General features: G+C 39.4%; 1 protein-coding gene across 1 annotated transcript; it reads right to left on the reverse strand.

Moving 5' to 3' along the window:
• Nucleotides 1–1,871: 1,871 nt before the first annotated feature.
• On the reverse strand, nucleotides 1,872–21,943 carry LOC109140339 (uncharacterized). The gene is made up of 25 exons (XM_027280318.1): nucleotides 21,865–21,943; nucleotides 20,394–20,533; nucleotides 18,977–19,153; nucleotides 18,350–18,480; nucleotides 18,094–18,251; nucleotides 17,279–17,506; nucleotides 16,378–16,716; nucleotides 16,145–16,293; nucleotides 15,676–15,925; nucleotides 13,295–13,465; nucleotides 13,056–13,213; nucleotides 12,696–12,836; nucleotides 12,183–12,324; nucleotides 11,811–11,962; nucleotides 11,432–11,557; nucleotides 11,018–11,207; nucleotides 9,971–10,045; nucleotides 9,633–9,761; nucleotides 9,167–9,220; nucleotides 8,961–9,077; nucleotides 7,894–8,045; nucleotides 7,526–7,612; nucleotides 2,963–3,109; nucleotides 2,628–2,825; nucleotides 1,872–2,486 (listed from the first exon to the last, which is right to left on the reverse strand). Exons 1-25 carry the CDS (start codon nucleotides 21,941–21,943, stop codon nucleotides 2,325–2,327), a joined length of 3,852 nt encoding a protein of 1,283 aa, XP_027136119.1. The 3' UTR covers nucleotides 1,872–2,324.
• Nucleotides 21,944–24,859: the final 2,916 nt, after the last annotated feature.

Below are 24,859 nucleotides of genomic sequence, written 5' to 3' on the forward strand. Positions count from 1 at the left end.
GCTCTTAGCCTAATCGTTGATTATGCACATGTACGTAAACTTAGCAATTGTTGATTGTGTGAAAATGTGCCTGCATCAATCCATTCACCAATGCTTTGCCTAAGCTGACTACAAAATACTTTGTATTGTTTGAAAGGGCCTAGCTTCAGGACTTGACAATAATGAATAAATCTATACAGAACATAGAAACAATCCAGTATGTTACAAAAACTGTTTATGATCAATATTTGAAGAGTGGGTTCAATTATGCAACAGTTATTAGCATCGTTCATATGCAAATGTATGTTATACTTGGTTTAGAGTATAGCTCAATACCAATTTGTGAAGTAACCAGCTTTATAAAATGTGAATAAAAAGAAAACGTACACTTTCTGTGTATATTAAATTGATTTCAGTACAAAGACAACACATTCAACATTCCACGGAAAAACAGATTAACAGGTAACACTTTGATAGTATCATGGGCAGAGCGTGATTTTAAGGAAGACGTGAGCCTTTCTGATAAGCTCCATATATTTCCTCAATTAACTTGCCTCTGTATGTTTTGTTTTTTATTTCTCAAATATATTTGGACTTTCGAATGTTTTGCCCAGATTTCTGTATATATTTCAGTGCGTCCCCCTATACCTATCTAAATCCTTCTTTATGTCAGTGGACAAGTTGGTGTCGGGATTTATATGGAATAAGAAAAAAAAACGAATACGGAAGGAAATCTTTTAACAGCATCGTCAACATGGAGGATTATCCCTCCCTAATTTCCAGTTTTACTACTGGGCTGCCAACATTAGGACTATGCTGTTTTGGAAAGACTCTTTGTCTAATGACACTAACCCTGAATGGTTACAAATGTAAAACTCCTCTTGTCTTCATACTTCTTTACACTCACTGTTATGCTCAAAACTCCCTCTTTTGGAATCCATATCTAAATACACCTCAAATCCAATTGTGAAACACTCTTTTAGAATCCTGACACAGTTCAGACGAGGTCTCTCTCTCAAAGATTTGCCCACTTGTGCTCCTATAACAAGAAACTTATAGATGGTGCTTTTCATGAATGGGCTAATAGAGGAGTTGCCACAATAGAAAATGTATTCATTGACAATACTTTTGCGTCCTTTGATCAATTAAAGCTTAAATTTAACATACCAAATTCTCATTTTTTTAGATTTCTGCAGCTCCGTAGTTTTATATCAAAATCTTTTACTCATTTCCCATCCCAGCCACCCGACTCCGTCTTAAATGACATTCTGAAGCTTAACTCAGGCTCCAGAGGGATTATTGGGAACATATACTCCCTACTAAACAAATATAATTTGGAGCCTTTGACATAACTAAAGACTCAATGAGAGGGCGATTTGGGGCTTGAACTTCCTGGGAATATCTGGGAAAGGGCTTTTAGATAGAATACATTCTTCTTCAATCTGCTTACGACATACGGTTATCCAGTTCAAGGTTATGCATCGCCTGCATTGGTCTAAAGTAAGACTAGCAAAGTTCACTCCTAGTATTGATCCCATTTGTGATCGATGCAGGCAAACACCAGCCCCCCTCTCACATATGTTTTGGTTTTGTTCAAAGCTAGACAATTTCTGGCAGTCAATATTCAAAACCTTTTCAGATGTTTTCCAAGAACCTTCTGCCATTACTGCCATATTTGGAGTAACTCCTCACAACACTCACTTTGACCGCCAGGCGAAGAGTGTGATGGCTTTTGCATCTCTTGTAGCTAGGCGCTTGATATTGTTTAAGTGGAAGGAGAAACTTCCCCCAACCTATAAAATGTGGATCAATGACCTTCTACACCACTTGGTATTAGAGAAGATTCGTTACTCTACAAGAGGATGTATTAAAATTTTTTACTCTCTATGAAAAACCTTTTTTTAAGTTATATAGAGAAATTAGATGTCGCTAATACTGGTGTTTAATATGACTGATCTTGTATTGCATATAATCTGCAACCCATAAGGACCGCTTCTGATTACATATTGAATTTTAAATTTTTATTTATTTATTTTTATTTATTTGTGTTTCTTTTATTTATTTATTTATTTTTTATACATTTTCGTATATGTAATTTTGGTATGTACAAGTGTCTGCTTACAAGCTCAGTCAATATTGAATTGTTAAATGGTACAGCAATATTGTTGCAGGGATGGGGCTCTGTTGGAGCGAGGGGGGGTGATGTTTATATTTGTATTATTTCTGAAGTTTCTGTATCTATGTACTTTGTACACTATGTCTTTTTGTATAAACATCAATAAAAAGACTTGGAGTAAAAAAATATATATATTTGGACTTTAAAACCGAATTTTTCATCTTGAACATTAATGTGGAGGGATAAAAGTCCTTGTATCTGTCACTACATCTGTTGACACAATCTGGTCTCCGTCTTTCTCCATTGCTTCAGAGCTATTCTCTCTCAAAAGTCCTTCAAGTTTGGTGAACAGAGACGATTCCCTGTGCTTTTTCTGAAGTTCCTCCACTTCCTGCTCCCATAATTACAAACAGACAAAGAAGAGACATGCAATATCTGGTTACAATCCTATTGCACAATACTGACAGAAGAAAAAAAATAATGAACAATCAGAGCATTATGGCAAATTAACAAAGAAACATTCTGTTCTTACATCTTCCGACAGCAATCCTCGGTTTGGTTTGTGAAGCCTATAAAGCAGCGAGGCAGCATGAGAGTCTAAAGGAGGCCCCTTTAAGTCCCCTGAAGAGGCCTCTTGGTCCTGAAACAACACACTCAAATTGGCTTCCTGTCCAGCAGCAGATATGCCCAGTCTGGCATGAAATAACTCCCCCAGACATGCCTGGAGTATCTGTGATAATAGAAAAAATACAAAACAACAATCATGTCATACTTTGAATGTACATTTGACATCAAAATATATCTTCAACTACTTATATTTTCCCAAATTGTTAATGATTCATGAACACTTTGAGTGTTTGTCTGTACCTTGAAGAATAGCCTCTGGAAGGCAGGACTGGAGTCAGAGCTCATGTTATTAATTTTGACATGGGACAGACAGTGAAGCAGCAGCAGAGAGAAGCCTCCAACTGATTGGAGCCTCTGGCGACGGACAAAGAGCGTCTCCTCTGCCTCCTGTCAACAAGGCCAGAGCCAACAGAGTCACTGACACTGAATCTAAGACTTATTCTCAGTAACATGTTACAGCTGTACAAAAATACGTACATGCATAATACACTGCAAAAGGTAAGCACAGTACTACATTTAATCACATGTACAATACAATTCATTTCTTACAAATGACAAACAAATGACTATGCTATGGGGACAAGAAGAGAAACTGAATCTTGTGGTCTTTTAATCTGACTGTACGAGGGAAGTAGAAGTGGCATAAATTAAAAATACTCAATTAAATTCCCCCAAAAAACAATATATACAAATATATTATAATATAATTATATAAGTGTGATGTTGCAACTTGCATAGCATGCTTACAAAGAGTTGCCATAACCATAAAGTAACAGGTAAACCAAACCATTGGCAGTACTTTGCAAAGGGTGGATTATAGATGACTGATTCAGATGACCGATTCAGCTCTGCAGAAGCCAAAAGCCCTGTGTTTCCCTCACATCGTTCTTTTATACACTCTCTGTCTCTCTCTCCCTCCTTGTCTGGCACGTTGTGGACACCTACAGCTAATTACTTTTTTCCAAAGAAGAACATTCATATCTCGATTGCACAACATCCTCTCACAATCCCTCCACACCATTCAGCTAAAAGATAAAGTGAAAGGCCAAAGTCCTGGAAAGTTCTCACTGTTTACCAGAAACAGATCTACTTTAAGCCAGAAAAAACATGCAAGAATATTACAAACACTAAAATAATAACCTTTAATCCTCAATGAATTTCCTCAATTTTCTCTTGTCATTTCCTCAGGACTGCATTGGCGAAGTTGCTGCAGCTAAGTTTTTAAGTAAATTTAGTGCATTGATGGGGTAGTACTGGCAGGTGTCTTTAACCCCAAGAGCTCAATCTATCGTAACACCATCTGTCCCGTTTCCACTCACGCACCAGCTTCATTTCATTGACTCATGAATATCGTCATTATTGGACTGCATGGTATATTTAGATAATGTGGTGATAAACAACAGTAACACCTGTCACCCTGGGTCATTTCCAGGGGTCGCATTCCAGGGGATTTTATCCCATTGACTTCAAACTTGGTAGGTGTGTTCATATAGACTTCCTTAGTAAAACTTATCAAAATGATGAATTTTGAGGAAACGGTGTGGGTGTGGCGATCCATAAAAAGATTCAAAGAAGAAATCGGCAGGAAGCACCTCCTGATAGGTCTGAAACTTCTTGTGGTTATCAAGTGCGCAGTCGACGTACGCACATGTGCGAGGGCCCGACCATCGCTGCTTGCAGCTTTAATTACTTCTGTTTTTCTGTTTTTTGCTCCTCTGACTGCAAAGCTGAAGTTAGCTCTCTGATTGGATCAGCCTTCCAGGCTTCACATGGATGCAAGCCATATTGGAGCTGGTGCTGTAATCCTTCAAGCTAACAAGATTCAGCTGTATTTCCATGTCCACCTTGACTACAAACACTACCATGCCAATCGTATTACTAGGACTATGTTTATCCTCTGTTTCAATATGATCACAAAGTTTGGGGTGCCAATTGCAGTACAATTCCATTTTTTATTTCGTTTTTTGAACAAGAATATGAGAAAAAGTTGAATCGCAAAACAGTACATCAGATTTCAGTATGTTATATTTCCAAAACACAAGATGTCATTCAGTTACTTCAGCAGCGTCATTGCTATTGTCAAAAATAATAAAGCCTACTAAGTCTGAAGAATGGAAAAAGGTACAACAGAACACCAGACAAGAGACCCAACCTAAAGAGAAAGAACCCCAACAACTACAAGGACTCCAGAGCTTCAAGAGGAATCAGAAGTCTTTGTCATTAACTACGCCGACTACAGTTATCAGTGGTAGAAAATCCACCAGCAATCCAGGAGGATTCACCACAACAGTAAGAAAGAAATGAGAAACATGTATAAATGATGAGTGATGAATCATGGTTAATGGAGAAGGGAGAAAGGGAGGTTCCAGTGTGGGATCTGGCTAAAAGCTCAGGGCTGAGGTCACGTAGACCAAACCCTGACTGTTGTAAAAATTAGGATTATACTGGGGTGCAGATGTTTTAACTCATATAGGTAGTGTATGTGTCCTGTCTTTTACATGTCTCGCATACCTCCCTTAGTTGGCCTCTGATTTGCTGAGGCTGGCAGGGAGAGACAATTATAAATTAGTGGTATAAGGACAGGAGAGACAGGCTAGGGGAGTACCATGTGGATATAAAATAAAGTGCTAATTTCTGAGCAGTAGACCAACCAAAGGAATGTTATGACGTTATCTGTATCAGTGGGGAGGTGTCCGAGACAGCCCGTTTTTGAACAATGTATAAGAACCTATTTTCTCTGTAACCCTCTTGTGTCTTGCACTGTTAAACGCTCCTTCCTGTACAAGAATAATAAATTCTTGTGTGTGCAGGTACAGTATATTGTATATGTATTAGATACTTTGAATCCAGTCCTCTTTATTTAAGGGTAACACCGACAATTCTCATCAAATTAATCTACATCTTCAGCAGTTAATGCTTGTGATTTTTGAGATTTTTTGACCCCTGTCTACAGACTTTAAGGCAGTTCGAGTAAACTATTTAAAAGAGGGAAAGCATAGATTTAGATTATAAGAAAAAATGATTGTTGCACTATTGCTATTAACCTTTGAAGCATTGTTATTGTAAGTGCATAACTTCTGCCAACTTATAAATAAAGTAATCCATCTACATTCAAAGTAAAGATTCCCTAGCCTCCATGTGTTGAGTGCAACTGTTGCTTAAAAGTGCCAATAGCCTCTCCTCAGCGATTTTAAACGGAAATTACAAATTTTGTGTGACTAAGCAAGATTTATAGATGAAGGTTCTCATGGGTTGATCTAGACTTTACAAGTAACATTTCCCCAGCAGCAAAAGTAGATTTGCAACATAAATATATTCATCTATAACCACGGTTACACATTAGAAGGTGGTTAACTAGAGCATTTCCATTTAATATTCTTGCAATCAGGCCAGTGTAGGTGCTAGTGGAAGAGTAGTGCGGGTGAAATTCAGTCAGGAATAAAAAAACTGATTAAAAAAAAAATCATAAAAATAAGAAAGTTTTTCCCACCCCTACATATTAGTGATCATAACCCACTCATATTATTTGAATACTCTGCAAAACCAAAAATAATATAATGGACTCTTTGTCCAATCCACTTGTGTAACTCTTTACAACTTAACTAATAACATACTGTATCTACACTGTAATATGTAGCCTTTGTTTCTCTTCCTCTTAAATTGCTCATAGGCGCCAACGCTACTGAGGTTATAGGTGTCAAGACTGGCGAAGGGAGGAAATACACAGTAAGGGAGGAAATACAGAGTATATACACAAACACTGAGAGGTTGAAGATTAAATATAAAATATAGGAGACCAGACCTTCACACAGAAAATAGAGTGGAGTATCTCCTGTGAAAAAGAGGAAGTGCTTTATAGTTTTCCAGCAAACAAAGAGGTTGTACATGATTGTCCCTCGTCTGCTTATATAAGACATCCAATAGAAAACTTTCAGACACAGTGAGTAAAAACTAATTCTAGCATGAATTAAAGGCCAGCATTAAAATCTCCATCTATGGTGACACAAGAGGCTACGACAACTTGTCTCAAGTTATAGTGTCTTTCTAGGGGCCTCTTCAGGAATGTGCTATACATAGCCCTGACAGCTTGCGTAGATTCAATCTCTTCTGAGGTATCCAAAGCAACACACTTACAAAAGCATGCCAAAACAGAGTAAATAAAGGACAAATCTTGGTGTTTCATGCTAGTTTACTTTGTGTTTGGTAGGGGTCTTCTGTTTAGGTCTAATACATCTCATCATAAAAATGAATGGTTGAAGTTGTCATGTTTGTTTATGATTTAAAAGGTTAATGCACTTTGATTGATGCTGTAAAGTCGAAAGTAGTTAGATCCCGACTGGATATTCCTGTGTCCCACCGTGACTGGATGGGAAAACAAGGACATGTGCAGAAAAGTAATGTTTATCTTGCGTCTGACTGAATGACAATGGAAACAGCAACTATGAAATAGTTTCAGCATGTTTCATTATATTCATTACAAAGATTTGATTAAAAATGTCTTTTGTCACTTTTCACTATATGTCCTGCCATGATAATGTGAAGTATGTCTGTGTCAGCCTCTGCTGAGCCTGGTTATATTGACCACACAATTTTTAAAAACTTTTTAAGAGTTATATAAGTTTGCCTTAATATGCTTTGTCTATTAATTTTGCATGTCTATTGTATTGATCTTGTTTTGTGTGCATCACTTGTAACTTTATTAGTCAACTAATTTGCACTAATACTGTTCAAATTGATTGAACGATTACTGAAAAACATAAATAAAGTCTTAAATAACATCGTCACATAAAAGAGTTAGTTTACCTGATAAAAGAAGGAATTTCTGAAGGCATTGTTGAAGTAGTTGTTGTTTGGGAGACTAGCTGCTATCTGAAGTGAAATGGCAGGAGTCTGTTGGAAAAAAGAACCAAGCCTTTGTATTACAATATGCCAACAGAAGCTCAGCCCGCAGTAAAGATTTAAAAATAATGATATATCAATGCTAATATGTCTCAGAATTAAAATAACAAAGAGCTATTAATAAATTAAGGCCAACACAGAGGCTCATAAGAAATTTAACAGAAAAAAAAGCTTTGGGCCAGGCCATTCAAAGGCTTATATTAAAGAGTAAAAGCAATTAAAAAATGAACAAATGACAAGGTTGAAAATAAGAGAATGACTTTGACACCAACCAGTTTTAGATTATTCAATGTGTGCATCAGGAATATTCCATGCTGGTAGACCAGAAACTCTCTGGGGTTAAGGACCGCTGGGTCCAAAGGGATCAGCTCGCCCTCACATTCCCACTGAGCATCAAGGACATCCATGAAACTCTTGCCTTTATCTGGACAAAACACAGACATGACATGACAGGAACTACATTTTATTACTTACTCCGCTATCAAAGTAGCAATCTGATCACTTATAAGCAAAATTTGTGTGTTTTCTGTATAGCCTCCTAGGCAAATCACAGACAAAAGTGCACATATGTGCGACAGTGCTTGACCACATGTTTGTGACCCTTCCCGAAGTTCCCACTTAAAACCACAAATGTCAAACTGAAACTTACAGTACAACTGTAACTTTCAGTTCAGTACAACTGTAAGTTTGCAAAATGTACAAAACAGTCATGTCAACCTGCTTAATATTTGTGAAGATATTATAGTCGGGACGAGACTGGTGGACCACCAGATTGGCATTTCTATCCCAAGAGTCATAGTGTGGCAAAAAAAGCTTAATAGTTCTTTTTCTTTTTTTGCTACATCATTTGGCAGCACCTCAGTAAGACATATCTGATGAAAGTCATTTAATCAGGCCCCAGCGTCCCCCAAGCCAAACAAACTAACATATGCCTAAACACGACCCATGTCTACCATCTGGGATCCATCAAGCAGTAGAAAGCGAGAAAGCAAGAGCTGCTGAAAAAAACATGCAGGCAGTGGTGAAATGTGAAAAATGCACTTAAACAAGGTTGTAATCTAACCTTTTCACAAAAGTTCACCATCACACAATGGAAACATTATTCATAAATATTTTCAAAAAATCATGGCTATTCAAGTTTTCTGCAGTTACGTTTGATTTGGGGAGAAAATATATTTGATGTGCGTGTTATGCTTGATTATCTATGAATACTCAATTATTATGCTGCCTAGGTTTGTCGTGTGTGTGTGTGTGTGCAGGTACAGTATATTTTATATGTAAATTTCAGCTTACAGTTGGTGCTAGTAAACCAAGCAAACCCAGCAAGTATCCTACCTACCAGTGAGCTCTCCTCTAAGAAGCCCTGCCCCACAGGCCCAGTCCTTCAGCTGCTGCTGCACCCCCTTCAACAGCTGGAACAGAGGAGAGAGCTCCAACAGCTTGCTCCACTCCTCTTCTGGGGGAGCAACATGAATGGATAAAGTTAATGTGACATGCCACATGCCACACAGTCTAGACATGTATTATTTTACATCAGGATGTTACCTGGAATTGTGGGCACTGACATATGCGTAGGCTGAGCAGACTCTTTCTGGCTCTCTGTCGGGAAAATCAAGGTTTAAAATTAAGCTACTCATTAAGTGTATCGATTTATTTAAATGAGGAAATTAATACTGTCTGAAATCTGTCTATCCAATTACCCTTTATACCTGTTTCCAGTCTTTACACTAAGATAGGCTAACTGGTTGCCTGCTGTGGAGCTTCGCATTTAATGGACAGACAAGAGAGAAGTATCTATCTTTTCCTATAACTGACATAAAGCACACTTTTGCTTAATTTCCCCCAATGTAAATGCGTGCGTATCCGTTTCCAGAAGTCTTACTAGAATCTAGTGGAGAACGTGCATTGGGTATATACACTGTAACCTGCTCAGTGCAGAGCACTGAAACAGACCACAGCACAGGATGAAAGGGTTCTTGCGTGCAGTATTAAAATGCGTGTGTTATCTCACCCTGGGAGTGAATTCCTGAGGATCCAGTGTTTCTCTGTGAGTTGCGTGTCAGTGCTGAGCTTGCCTGCCAACCCGTGTCCTTGGATTGAGCTAAATTGACAGGCTCCCTCAAAGACTGGGTGGATATTCCTTCAGAAACACAAACAAATGTTTGCAATGTTTTCTTATTGGAAAACTTTTCCTTGGAGTTTTATGTGCTGAGGTTTTACAGCACAGTGGCTGTTTCCCTTCCCACTTCTCTATTCTGCTGTATTTTGACAATGAACATACTTTACATTGTTTCTACACATATACAAAGCCATGTATTACAAGGCTTGAGTGGCTTGTAAAACAAATACCTTTCACCACAGGCACAGAGGCTGTCCAGACTCTGGAGGATATCTCTAACCCATATGCATGCTTTGTTGACAAACCTGAAACATGCCAGAAATCAAATTTAAAGGATAAGCCGGGAAATATTCTACACTTTTCTGTTCACAAAAAGACCAAAACAAACAAAGAGCAAACAGGCAAAGAGCTCCATTATATTTCCAGATCTATTAAAATCATATAAATGAGCCTCACTACATTCTATGGGCTGAAATATGTGCAACCAGAAACTACATTTGAATCATATTATATTATATTTGAATTTAAATGGCTTAATTTGAATCATTGCATTAAAAAACTGAATTTGAATCGCATAATTTGAATTTGTACTGTTCAGTTTGAATCATTGCATTAGAAAACTGAATCTGAATTGTAATTTGAAATTGAATTTATTAGTCTGAAACTGAATCTGAATTGTAATTTGAAATTGAATTTATTAGTCTGGAAGTGAACATTCAGTTCTTACAATTCAATTTCAATTTTCTGTGACAACCATCCGGGTACTCGAGGCAGAGCCATCGAGCGAAAATACACAGGACGCCTCTTCAGCCAATCAGCACCTACGTGTGTGTGTGTATGTATGTGTGCCACGGCAGTTGCCGGTGTCAGTTATCACCGCCCTGCCATGGCAACCATAGACATATATATATGTCTATGACGGCAACTGCTGCTGTGTATCTGCGCTCGATTGCTCTGCCTCAAGTACCAGCCTCGCCCTTCAACCACAGACCAGAACGAGAGGGAAAATCTATAATGACTTCATATATAGGAATTTGCAGGCTCACTTAGAGTGAAAGAAATGGGAAATGTGGGCTGAAGTACAGCAATTTCAAAGACTGTACATCATAGAATGACACAAAGAGGAGAAGAAAATTGGTATAATTACCAAATAAAGCTGTTATTGTGCTTTCACCAGAATGATGTGTGCTGTTTATCTAAATGTTTGCCTTTTATTCTGTATTACTACCCCTATCATGTAGTACATGAAGTACCCCTATCTGGTATTGATTTAGTACCAGAAATGTGCTGATTGCAGATGTTGGGAGAGAAGCTGGCAGGTTGTTTGTCTTCCAGGAGTTGGTTTAGCCTCTCCAGCAGAGGCAAAGCAATCTGTTGGAGTAAACCCATGACCTTCACAGTCGGCCTGTGCACACTGCACTGGACCAGACCATATTCCCTGTACCAAAAGTTTCCACAAAGTAGTGCCTGGACAAACAAGAAGAATAGAGGTTGTTTAGAATGACACAGAGAGAAATAAAGATAACAAAATATATATTTGTCAACCTTTTGTTAACACTAAATTATGTAATTAAGCACCATTTGTTTTGATTGTTCATCTCAGGTTTAAACAAAGGACAGAGTTCATGGCTATCCACTTGCCTACATCATATAATTATGTTTATTTATATTCAGTGTGTGTCTGTGTTGACCTGAGCGGTGTCGGCACGGAGCTGACAAAGGTGTCTGACGAAGTGCAGCGCATTAAGGGCAGTGTCCAACTCTGTCTGTTTGGAACAACACTGCTCCCACAACTCTCTCTGTCTTAGCTCTCTGTCCTGGAGAATTAAAAAAAAACACATGCTTGTGTAAGAATAGGCATAAAGTCTTATTTACATTTAGACAACAATGTTTCAGCTTGCAGTATAGAACTGGCAGCAAAGTTTAATTACAAGACTTTCCAAAGCTCCCTCTAGCATCATATCTCAAATATATATTGCCTGAGATGGAAGCAAACATCTGACCTAACTGTGTCAGTCACCAATTAAACTACAGGACCAAAAGAGCAGACCATAAGGCCATTATTCTGACCATAGCTTGGAGGGATGTAGTCCAGTCTCCTCCCTGTGTTATCCATTTCTCTTGTTCTTGCTGCAGCTGCTCCATACACACATCCACCTTATCAAGGCCTGACAGTAGCTCTGAGTGCCAAACACACTGCTGATCCCACTCCCCCCCGTCACCTACATACACAGACAGAGATGCACAGACAAGACATGCTGCCAACTCAAATAAAACATTGAACATTGAAATTATGTTAATTGCTATACAACTGAAGAGTGTGATGTGAGACGCTGGCATGTAGAGTGTGTCTTTTGGAAAGCAATGAATATAACTACAGTGCAGGTCGTGAGTGTAATTTCCTTCACGCTCTTCATTCTGCCAGCTTGCCAGCCAATTTACCCAGTGTGAGGATGTGTAATACATGTGGAGGCAAGATCAGAGCCAAGTGGGAGCGCTGAGCTGCTCTCCTCTGGGCCTCAGTCTGCGCTGAATCCTGCAGCTCCACGGCTGCTTCTCTCAGTTGTCTCCCTGACCACTGGACCTGGAGCAGAGTACACACTTGGAACAGGAAATGTGGAGGCGCATATTTGCATGCTGGCATACAAAAAAAAAAACGTGAAAAGAAGGAACAAAGGCACTCATACACAGAGATATATTGACTTTGCAGTTTGCCCTAACTCTTTGTTGTGTACAAAAAAAAAACAACAACTACCAACTTGCTTACTCACAGTTCATGCAAGGATACGAAAAGCTTCAGAATTATTTTCCAATGCTGTTTGCCCCAGCATTCATGTATCCCCTTACTCATTTCCACATGTTCAAAAGGCTCAACCCCTTTGAATTTCTTCTCCTATACTCAGTCAAGGCTATATAAGATATTTACAACCAAAACAGCAAACTCTCCCTGCTGACCTGATAAGAGTTTGCTTCTGTGACTCTGAAGAGGCACTGGAATAAAGCAGAGTCCAGATCAGAGAGAATATCTTCCTCCCGCTGCCTCTGCTGCTGCCAGTAAGTGTTTCTCAGACACACCTCTCTCTGCAGCGCCTCTACCTGGCATACAATAACGGCAACAAAAGTAAGTCCATCAGGATCAGATCAGGATTTCATGTCACCAAATGCAATATGGCTGCAAGAATGAAAAGCTAGAGGTTAAACACAAAAGACTGAGCTGACAAAGTCCACAAGGGTATAAAATCACTTTCACTTCTACTACTTCCGCAGACATTTAAAAGTTTTTATAATTTATGGAAACACATGTTTCAATCTCACCTGCACACTATCTGTTTGATCTGCCACCGTTAGCCAGTAGGAAGCTGTGACAGGTACGACAGTTTTTCTGGACATATCCATCCTGGCTCCAACCACTGGTGCCAACACCCCTGTCACTGGGTCAACAGTCTGAGAGCCATACTGGATAGCCACTAAGCCTATAAACATCACAGACACAATGGATTAGATCAACTGCCAGGTGAACATTGACCTGTATATTCGCTTTTTCTTCATACTACCTTTTCCATCTGGGTCCTCCATGGTTCCTGCTAACGGTATTATAATCCCAGAGACAAGATCAGTCTGACATCCAAGCACTGGTACACTAAGACCAGATCCCATGGGATCAGGATACTCCATCCCCACCAGAGCTGGAACATACATGTCTGAACCTGGGAGAGGCATGTCTCCTGGTTTGAACAACAAAGGAGAAGTCAGAGTGTTAGACTGGAGAAAACAAAATATGATAGGTGCTCAAATATTTATTTCCAAGATAAAAGAGTTGAAAAGTAGAAGTCTTAGAGAAGTGCTGCAGTAACTTTTAACCTGAGGGCAAAGGTGGATGGAATCTAAAGCGAGTCTGCAACTAACTCATAAATGTTAACTTGAGTTGATGCTCATGTAACTTGGGCCAGAGGCATTTGTAAATGTAACTCATTCCCTCCCAGTTACTTGTAGTCACCACTATAAGAGCTTCAAAGTCAGATGAGGACACAGGACTTAAAAAATATACTTACGTGGGGTGTCGCCACTATATAAGAAATTGACAAGAAATATGCTGAATAAGGCACAAGGTGAAGTACAATAAAGTAGTTTAATACTTGAGCATTTTTATATTGGTGCATGACTCATTGAAGTTCATTCAGTTCAATTTATTACAGTTAAAGGAGCTTTATCTTATATCTGTGAAAGAGCTCACTTTAAGTTCCCATGACCTTATAGTCACAAAAGTTATTTGCTTAACCATTGCGAAATGTTCAAGACAGGATAGTCAAAACACAAGCATTGTGTTAAAGTTGATTAATGCTCCAAACAGGAGAAGAGCAGATAATTTAATTCTTTAACTCCATTTTTATATTGGTGCATAACTCATTGAAGTTCATTCAGTTCAATTTATTACAGTTAAAGGAGCTGTATCTTATATCTGTGAAAGAGCTAACTTTAAGTTCCCATGACCTTATAGTCGCAAAAGTTATTCGCTTAACCATTGCGAAATGTTCAAGACAGGATAGTCAAAACACAAGTATTGTGTTAAAGTTGATTCTGATGCTCTGGTGCTCCAAACAGGATAAGAGCAGATTATTTAATTCTTTAACTCCAAAACTAACAAATCCAGAGTTGTCACTTCTTTTGTGAGCATTCTTAAGAATTCCACACCACAGACACTGACTTCACTTTATTTTAGTGCCAACATAAGATAACACTGTGTACTAGCTTTCTCTTTGGCTAAGATCAAACAACCTGCAAACAAAAGTAAATGCAAAAATAAGTACAGACAGAGTGGGAAAATAAGATTGTGGCTGCATGGCACATCTGTCAAATCATATTAAACACTATAGGAAGCAACACTAAGAAGTAGATTCCCAAGCACACAAGCACACATGACTATACAGCAGATGAAATTAGCCACAGTAGAGTTGTAATGTGTGCAAAATGCAGAGAACATGATAAGCCTATCACATGACGGCCGCAAGCAGAGTTTTCAGCACTGATATAATTTGATTATTGATGTGTCAGGAGCTCAAACAGCTAAAAAAAGATAGAAACATAAGCCTACAGTGCAATTAACTGCCGCAGACTTTAAATCCAGTGAGACTTAAATTGCACTTGCCACTTTAATAAGATAAAGTACATTTCGCCAACAGCATTGTGGGTAATCTGCTGTACTGTATGTTATGGCAGGGTGATGTGGATTAATGTTGTAATGTCTTTATCGATTTGAAGTCAGAGCATACATGTTGGAAATGCTTAAGGCACAATAATTCTGTGGTCCCCGTATCTTATGATATGGGTTACATATAAGTTATTGTAGTGCAATTATAATGTGGTTATGTGGAGCAAGCAGGCCACATGGTTATTTTCTGCAGTGTTCTTGCTTATGACAAATAAAGGTCATGTGAAAAGTCTTTGAGGTAGGAAAATGTCAGACACCTGAGGCTAATGAAACCTTTCCAATGCTCATTTTAAACTTAGAAGAATACATTAGTCATTTTTTATACATAAAAGTCTTTTGTTCTCGGCAGTAGAAGGCATTTAAGGACAACACTGTGACATCCAGAAGCATGTGTTTTCTTCTGTGCAATATTATGCCTAATATATGTAAAAAGCAGCGACTGTCTTCAGTATCTGAATTTCTATTCATACATCACATAAAAGATGTAAAGAAGAAGCAGATTAGAAAATACAAAGTGATAGGCCTGCAAATTTATGGTAGTGATGACAAGCGAGAGATTAAAGGTAAAAGGATCATATTTTCTTAAACACAAGCAACAATTTCAACAAAAGTGGAGGACAGATAGGGCGGAGGTTCATATCAGCACAGAGTGCAAAAGGAGAAGTTAGTTTGTGATGTATTGCCAACAAGAGATTATCCTACATCCTCTCACTGGCATTTCCTCACCCAGACTTCCTCCATCTTGCTGGAGACCCACAGCCCAGTCCAGCAAGATTTCCAACCTGGTCTGTAGCTGCAGCTGACAGTGCAGGTTCCTTCCCCAGGCCTTCCTGAGCTCCTTGGCTGCAGTGAGCAGATGATCTTGTCGACCACTCCCTCTCTCACTGCCCTGATGACGTTGCAGAGATTGGTCCGACCCCCACTCTTCAGTTAGTGTCTTCAGGAGCTCCAACACTTTAAACATGACTGCCAGAACCTAAGGGAGATTGTTTGACTCATATTTAAGTCTTTTCTTTGTTCAAACATCTACTGTTTTGTCTCATAACATGCACCTTGTTCACAAAGCTACAAATACTTTCAGTAAGAGGAACTTTGTTTTGTCATTTTTGTTGATAGTATGTGTATCATGCTTCCACAAGTAAACTAGCATCCTTAGATTGAATAATACATTATCTTTGGATATGTTTGACAGCACCTTGCAGTCTAGGAGAGCCTGGTATCCTCCAGCATTGGGAAGCAGCTGCCCAGCCCGTATGCTGGCCCCTCCTATTCTCACCATCCGCCCACTCAGAGGTTCAATGATGGACTCAGCCAAAAGAACTCCACCTACTGGAAGCACAGCTCCTACACAAACACACACAAAAAAAAACAAAGTTAACTCACTGAAGTTAACTGTTGCTGTATTGAAAACTCATCAGCAGCACCAACCTGTTACTGGATCTAGACTGACTCCAACAGTGAGCACAATATTCCCCGTCCTGGAGTCTAGCATTGGATAGCCAATCTGGATGGGCTGTAGCAGGCGTGTGACAGGACAGACATGCACCCCACCTAGTGGGTAGACTAATCCTGTCTCAGGGTGGATAGTTACAGCCAGAATAGGCACTGGGACCCCTGTGTCTGGGTCTGCCATGGGTACACCCAGCTGCAGTCTCTGGCCCGGTTTGAGGCCTCTGAGCCGAGTGCTGGGCAGAGGCTGGTCTGAGTGGCGGGAGGTTGGGTAAGGAATGAAAGGAAGGAGAGGACTGTCCCACTTTCTGTTGTCTCCTGTGAGTAAGACATGTAAGACTGTTCAAAAGACTCTTTAATTAAGTCACCTTTAATGCATGCAATGAGGTATGATATGCAGTTTCATTAATTACGCTACTTAACCACTATCTACTTTGGTTATTTGTTTACCTTGTATACCTTTAATTAAATCACAGTTTAAAGAGCACATTCATGATCATTTCTCAAAAATCTAAGAAGAATTCAGCAAAGCTTCTCAAACCTCTAGCCAGTCCACCACCTACACCACCTTTTTTCCCAGTTTTTTGTGCATAAAGCATATGAGCAATGTCAAGAGGAATAAAAAAAAAATATACAGAGAAAGAAAACATCTACTTCCGGTTGGTCAGCTGACCAATTCCAGAGAACTTTGCGCAAAAAGTCTATAAGACTCACTCATGTGGCTGACATCAAACCCTGCTGTTTGGACCTATAACTGAAGGTATCACTATTACTACCATTAAACTGAGATTCAGCTGCCTTAAATTCCTGAATGTAAAGTTATATCATGTGTATTTGACCTGTTTTTCAACCACCCAACAACAAGCAGCCCTCATTTTACCTGCACACGAGTCAGTTGTTAACACTAAAGTAGAGGTTGCGGGATCATAAGCCACGTTGCCAAATATGGGCATAACTCTGCCAGTCTGAGGGTGGAGAAAGAAATCAGGTGGCACCGGCATGGTGTGGCCGCTGTGCAGCAGCATATGGCTGTGAGCATTTGGTCTTATGAGTCCTGTGACTGAATCACAATGAAGTGCATGACAGACACGCAGGGAACCATCAGGACCTGGAGAGAGACAGAAGGTGAAATGACTGAGAGGAATCATCAACTGTAAATGATTGTGATGATGATTTAAGCTGTTTTGAATTAGAGAACAGTCCCACACTGGGTGGACAGCTTTTCCTGCTGATTTTTTCTTAAATGGATCACTGTAGCATAAAAACTTGAGTCAAGCAGAAAATTGTGCTTCGTTAACATTTAGGTATACCTCTAACCCTCCCATGGGTGGGATAGCTTTGCTTAAAACACTTGTATTTGATTTAATGGGATGTTTGGATTTGGAGAAAATGTGTTTACTGTACTTTGAATGAGAGAAAACTTGAGAATACAAAAGTTGCAATTAGATTTTGGAATTTTCTGTCACTTTGTTCTCCAGAACTTGCTGATATCATACATCGCACACTACACATGAAGTAAAGCTGGGAAAGTGTACATTTACAGAACATAAACACTCGTCAGGGCTTTGTTTTTTTCTTTTACTTAGGCCATCTTGTTTTTGCAGTACACATTCTTAGCAATAGATGGTGCTGTTGCTCTAAGATTCAAAGACAGATCTGTTGGAATATTTAAGCTGTCAAACTTAATGCACTCACCAAAGATGTGGTCCTTGGTCAGTACTGTTCCAGTATCAGGGCAGAGCAGCTTGGCCCCTGTACCCTCACCCAGTAACCCCCAGGCCCCCTGACGCTGGCACTCTGCTGACACTAGCTCTCCCATCTCATCCACCAGGGATGTAAGCCTCTGGATCAAACTGAAGACGGAGAAGCAGCAGATTGAAGATGAAAGGAGGGTTTACTCTATTCTACTTGTTGTTTGTGGCATTTTGCAAAGGATAAATGGGAGCTCTACTTTTGCTGATGTAGTTCGCAGGATGGCTGGTTGTTGTTATAAACCTTGGACAGTAGTCTGATGCACTCTCTGAGCTGAACTGTAAACATGCTGTGGACTCTCTGTTGGGCCTGCTGCTCTCGCCTCAGAACCTGGAGAAACCAGCAAAACAGTCAAACCTAATGTAACAGACACAATTTAGAAAAGAACTAGAACTGAAACGATTAGCTATTAACGATAAACGGTTACTATTTGAGCAAAATGCAAGACATTTTTAAATGACAGCTTCTACATTGAGAGGTTTTGTTGCTTTTCTTTGTCTTCTGTCAAGGTTAGATGAATATTGGAGTTCAGAGAGTTAGTTTGGCTTTTAGGAAATTGACAGCATTTGGACATGATGTACAACAAACAATTAGAACAATTAATATATAAAAAATAATAATAATTTGCAGACTAATTGACAATTAAAATAATTGTTAGTTGCAGCCCAAGAAAGATTGTCTTTTTAAACTCATGAATACACTTTGTTCTCTTTGTTTTATCTCTATTCTGTCCTTGTAATTAGAGTGAATCTATTAGTTTTCAGAAGGAAACTAGCAATTTGTCATTTTTATAATGGGAGATGTACAGATGTAATGTGATGGAAACCTGCAGCTGACTGTCGAGCAGTGTCCTCAGCTGTGATGCCAGAGTCTTTCGTCGCACGACTTCCCTCTCCACTTCCCTCCTTATCCTCTCATAACCCTCCCCCATCTTCTCCTCAATGATGGAGCGTGGGTGGAGTAGCTGCAGTTTCCCAAGCACTCCCTGATATAGCTCCTTTACCTGGATACACACAGACACTTATTTAAAAAACAAAATGTTTGTAACACTAACAGTATCATCATAAAATAACAGTAATTAGATCACACATCTGTCTCCACCCCAATGCAACTAGAACGCAACTAATACTAGTGAGACGTTGACATTTGTGGGATGACACAGGGGTGCGAGATTTGTCGTCTCCCCTTACATCTTTATCACCACAGCTGTCCTGAGGGCTGTAACAACAACCTTTGTCTCCCACACTGCAGCCAGCAATTTGATGGTACAAACAGGAAGGACACAGGAGAGAAAGAGGGGTGCGACAAAAAAACAGATGCATCACAATGTGACATCCAATCTGTTTCAATAGAGTTGAACTTTATGAGTGAAGAAGGGGCCGAAGCAGCTAAAAAAGAAAAGGAGGTAAAGATAGGACATGAGTGATTGGATTAGACCATGGCTTGGGACGAATGAGGCTATAACTAACTGCGTGGCTACAATATCCAATTCTGGGGATGGGCTGCTGGTCCTGCCTCTCTCTCTCCTGTGTTTGGACAAACTGATGAAATGCAGTATATCTTCAAACACTAAAATCTAGCCTGAAGCTGAGATGATAAAAATAACATGAAGTAACACTGTATAAGAAGAAAAATGCAGGTCATCTATAACAACAAAAAACAAAAAATCCATTCTGTAGCCACAACCCAGTTAACTGTAAGTTGCACGCACAATGCTTGGAAAGTTGTCCTTAGAAGATCGATACCACTTGCACTTTTGTACCATTTGTACCATAAATATGAAGCTACAGCCGACAGCTGGTTACCTTACCTTAGCATAAAGACTGGAGGAAACAGCTCGCCTGGCTCTATCAAAAGGTAACATACATCTGCATACCAGCAGGTCAGTAAATGTGTGAAAAATTACTGCACTTAATACTTTTGTACAAATTAAACAAACAAGACATTTTGAGAGAGCTGATTATGGTAGCTTTCTTGCTTAATCTTCTCATTAAATTTAGGCATATTTTAAGTATATCATCAAACTTGAATTGAGATGATTTGCCAATTTGAATTTGATTTGAACTTGAGTGTGTAAATTAATTGTCTAAATTTTAGTTTGATGACGTGTGGATGCTTTCTGACCATCAGGGCAGCAGAAACAAAATCTTATTATATAACTTGCTGTCTGAGGCCTCCTACTGCATTAATTATTCATGAACATGTAATGTATGATATTTATGTATAATTTCGCAGTTACATACCTCAGTACTGAGCTGTCCCAGCCGTGTGGTGACAGACAGACTCTGTTTGAGCAGGAGGCTGTAGAAGGTGTTGCTGCTAAATGCCTCCAGATCCACCTGGTGTTCATAATCCCAGAACTCCTCTAAGGTGTCTGCACAGACTGCTAGACATCACATCAGTAGAATATCACAGACACATTAAAAATGATGTGTTGCATCATTGCAGTAACATATTTACATTTACTTATGTAACATAATATGTATTAACATTTGTTAATATTACTGTAGGTGCATCAAATAATTTTATTTGTTACAGAGCATGTGAGGGCCATTCTGAATTTATTTTGCCCAAAATATTATAGAAAATAATATAGAAAAAGCTGGCACAAAGGAGGAATTTTTCTATGTTCTTGTTTAAAGGACCATTATGGATCTAGTAGTATCTAACAGTGTTCTCCAAAATATGCAATAAACAAGAAAGGGCCCATCTAGAGGATCTAGTGTTTAGTTTGTCCATTCTGTGTTACTGTAGAAACATGACGGTCCAACATGGTGGACAGGATGTCTGTAGATATAAACGCCTCATTCTAAGGTACGATTTACAGTTTCAGGTGATTATACACTATTGAAAACTTAGTTGTGCATACTATATCCCATCACTGGCCCCTAAATCTTACACAGTGGATCTTTAACTGATAGCTTGTATATAGAAGTCTAATGATAAAGCAAGATTAAATACATACTTAGTGATAATTGCAGTGATAAAGTGCACCATCTCAAGATAATAGCATTTGAAGTGATTTCCCAAGTCTTGTGGCATTTGGACTGTTGTCATTGCTCCTGTTAGTCAGTGCACGTGATATCATATGTATGACAAGAGATTCTTTAACAGTAATTGGTTAGTTAAGAGCGACGTAAGAGTCACTGTGAGCGTTACATAAGATGTCAGAAGGGTCTCCTTCAAAGACCAATTAAGTGTTGGTGTGTTTCTGTGTATATAGTGTGTGTGTGCATGTGTGTTTTGGGTGCACAGTGCAGGTGACATGTTACAGATTAAGTTACGAAACATGCTGGTCTTTAGGCTTTTAAAAGAATGTGGCAAGTGGTCATGTGTGAGTTTGTGTTAAAGCTACAATATTGCACCTGGTTGGATGGAGTCTTGTGTTATTCTAGCTTGTTGGTTTCGGTGAATCTTCCTAATAGAGATCGTCCTTGAACCTTTTGATGAGTAGTCATCCATGTGGTAGGCCAACTGCAACAAGCGATACCGTGCCCTGATTGGCTCCTTTTCAGGCCACCCATATTCACGGAACAGGATCTACACATGGAATAGATTTGTTGTGTATCTTTATTTATTTTAATGTGATAGTGTGTGTTTGTGTATGTACACTAACCAGCAGTGTAACACATAAGCAGAGGATGACCACAGCTCCAAATAGCAGTCCTCCAGTCACTAGCCAATCCGGCCTCAGTAACAAGTTGCGTCTCCTACTGATTCCCATCCTGGTCATATGACCAGGGATGGTGGGGAAGAAAGGGCCGGGCTCATAACACTGGCCGCCTGCAGGCATCACCCGCACATACTAAGAAAAGTAAGAAGCAAAATTATGGATCAGTCTCAGCGACATATTGACACATCACAGCTTAATTAAATAGCAGCGAGGTAATATGTAATATACTTCATTAAATGCATTGCAGTGCATGAAGACCCCCTTTGCACGACATATGGGTTTAGTGACATGTCTGCATCTCTTATCTTAATTTATACACAAACAACAGGCGAAGACAGGTAATAACAATTCTTAAGGCCTGAGTAGTTTCTTATCCACCTCGTGTCTACGAGCTGCTGTGACAAGGGATTTTCCCCGGTGTGGGATCATTAACGTCTATCTAATCTTATCTTTTCTTATTAGGCATAAATAAAGCAAACATTTATTTTTGCAAGAAGAATGCATGTCACCAAAACAATGGGAAGAAAAGAAATGTCTTGGCAAAGGAGTTGTTGAATGCATGTGATGTTTGATGATAGTAATATAAATTACAAATGTGATGATAATGAGATGCAAAAAAACAAATAAAAAAACAACAATTGTTTAGTTTGTTTATGATAACATCTTCACTGGTTACCTTTACTGCTTATATTATTTAAAAACATAATTACCAAGTGTCTGTGCTGATTGCTGCTCAGTTTAAAAGCATACACTCCTGCCTGGCTAAAAACAACTGAAAAGAAGCTGGGAGGAGTCCAAGACAGAGTCAGCTCTTCTTTTAGCTGTCTGAATGCACCCCAGTCGAAATCACTGTTTGTGTTGTACAAGTTGTCCCTGAAAGAGATGAAGTGAGGATTAAGGGCAAGTGTAAAGCCAGTCAAAACACATATCCATTGCAGTAAGAAACACAGAGCATCTGACTTACTGATCATACTGAGGATAGTGGCGTGTGTCGACAGTGAACAGTATAATGTCACCCAGATGGAGACATGTTGTGGGATTCAAGACTCCAGCTACACTTATTTCTCTCAGTTCTTCCTCGATATCTGCCACGTTCCCTCTCCTGCTGCTGGAGTTCATTTCTTTCCCTACTTGACTGATATTTTCAACTTTGTTGATGTCCCACAGAACATCAGAAGAACCTTCTAAAACAGAAACAGCACTTTTATAAATGCAGTCATTATGTGAAATGGATAATGTATTCGTGGTTAGTTGTGTTTTGAAGATCAGAACATATTGTTTTGTTGTGACAAACCAGCTGAGCTCTGAATGTCCAGCTGTGTTGTGACAGGCAACAGTTGCTGAAGCTCTTTAGGGAGGCCACTGAGGAGGCCGAGGAAGCCTGCCTCTGCAATCAGACAACAAGAGAGACGAAGACATGAGAGACAAAGGAAGAGAGACACGCACAGAGTCAGTCACTTTGTGTGCTGTGTCTCCACCTGTTGTCTGAACAATGTAGACAGGGTGTGAGGAGTTGAGGTGGCTGTTGCACAGAAGAGTCCCCTGGGGGTCCCACTGTGTAAAAACTGTCTTGAGCTCTCTGTCTGAGATGCCCGACACCTGCACACACACAATAACAGCGTTTGGCATTATTGGGTCACGACAACACAAGAGACGTTTGTCTTGTGCTTTCACTGCTGGTGTAATAAAGACAACGTTGTATGAAGGTTTTGTATGCATTGTCTGACTAGGTAGTGTTCCTAAAACTATTCATTATGTTGACAGTTTCAGTAGAAATACTGTATGTATGGGTATGGATATAATGAGTAGGAGCAGTTCTCAGATACAGTGGGCTTTAAGATACCAGAACATGTGCTGTCTTTTTAGTATTTCTTCATTTTGTGCATAAATTGGTTGGTTTATGTGTGTGTTTGTGTAAATCTGTAGTTGCCTCACTCACCTGACCACCATAGCTCCACAGCAGCTCCATTTCTCCATTGGACTGGCACTGGAGCTTCAGCTCACTAGCTGACCTTCTCCTGCATAAGCTTCCACATGTAGCTCTTCCAGAAGGCTCTTTGCAAATGCACAGACCCAGCTCTCCATCATAACCCATGTAGTCCTCTGCAGATTGACACACCTGCAGGAAAGCAAAGCAAATCTCTAAACAGCTAGAGTCTTTGCCAGTCAACTCCAAAGATGTACACTTGAGCTATTGTGACTCGGACTTAGGTCTACTCGAATCACTTTACATGAGTTAAATTTTCAGTTAATATTAAATACAAAATAATAAAAACCATTTTTAGTGTTGTCAAAGTTGACATTACAAGTGTTTGTGTAACCCTAACACGATATGTGACCACACACTGGAAATGACATTGTGATGATTGGATGACTACCCTGTTAGTCAAGCTCCTTGCAATGCTGCCTGATCATGTATGTATCACATCAGATCATCTTCATACCTGTGCTAAGAATGATCAGTTTCAGATTCGGGAGTTGACATTAAAAAGACTAAACTTCTCTCACAACTCTGTAGCATGGCCTGATCAGAAGAGATATCATAATTAACTCAATCGCAGAATAAAACAATGGTCTCGTGATGTTACATTTCTACAAACTACAAGTATGGACTTAATTTAACCTGTGACTTGACTTGAAAAACAAAATCTTGGGAATTGCTCGATACTTGGACTAAATGAATCCAGTCACGTGTGTGAAACCAAACCAAATTTCTCTCATTTCTCTGTTTTATTTTAAAAAAATCAACTTTTGCTAGGTCTGACTGCGTAACTAGGTGTAAGGTCATTGGTACCAAAGACTGTGGAGCACAACTACAAAAATAAACACTGAATGGGGATAACAGTGAAGGCCTTGCTAGCCGACAGTCAGCGGAAGCAGTTAAATATTAAATGAGACTAATACTAGTCTGTTCTAGATAAACTATTGTCAGGTTCATGGAGGAAAGGGCAAAGACATCTAGGTTGTACTCATTGGTCCTGTCTGTGATAGTTCAGAATGAGTTTCCTGTCATTATATGAAACATGCCAATTACCT

This window comes from Larimichthys crocea, chromosome VII, assembly GCF_000972845.2.
Source record: "Larimichthys crocea isolate SSNF chromosome VII, L_crocea_2.0, whole genome shotgun sequence".
Lineage (NCBI taxonomy): Eukaryota > Metazoa > Chordata > Actinopteri > Sciaenidae > Larimichthys > Larimichthys crocea.

Excerpts from the sequence above, each read along its gene's own strand:
- LOC109140339 (XM_027280318.1), bottom strand. The coding sequence starts at position 21,943 with ATGCCTGCAGGCGGCCAGTGTTATGAGCCCGGCCCTTTCTTCCCCACC. Across the intron at positions 19,154-20,393 it reads TGGGACAGCTCAGTACTGAG|GTAAAGGAGCTATATCAGGG; the intron begins GTATGTAACTGC and ends GTGTGTATCCAG. Across the intron at positions 15,926-16,144 it reads AGGCTCTCCTAGACTGCAAG|GTTCTGGCAGTCATGTTTAA; the intron begins GTGCTGTCAAAC and ends AATCTCCCTTAG.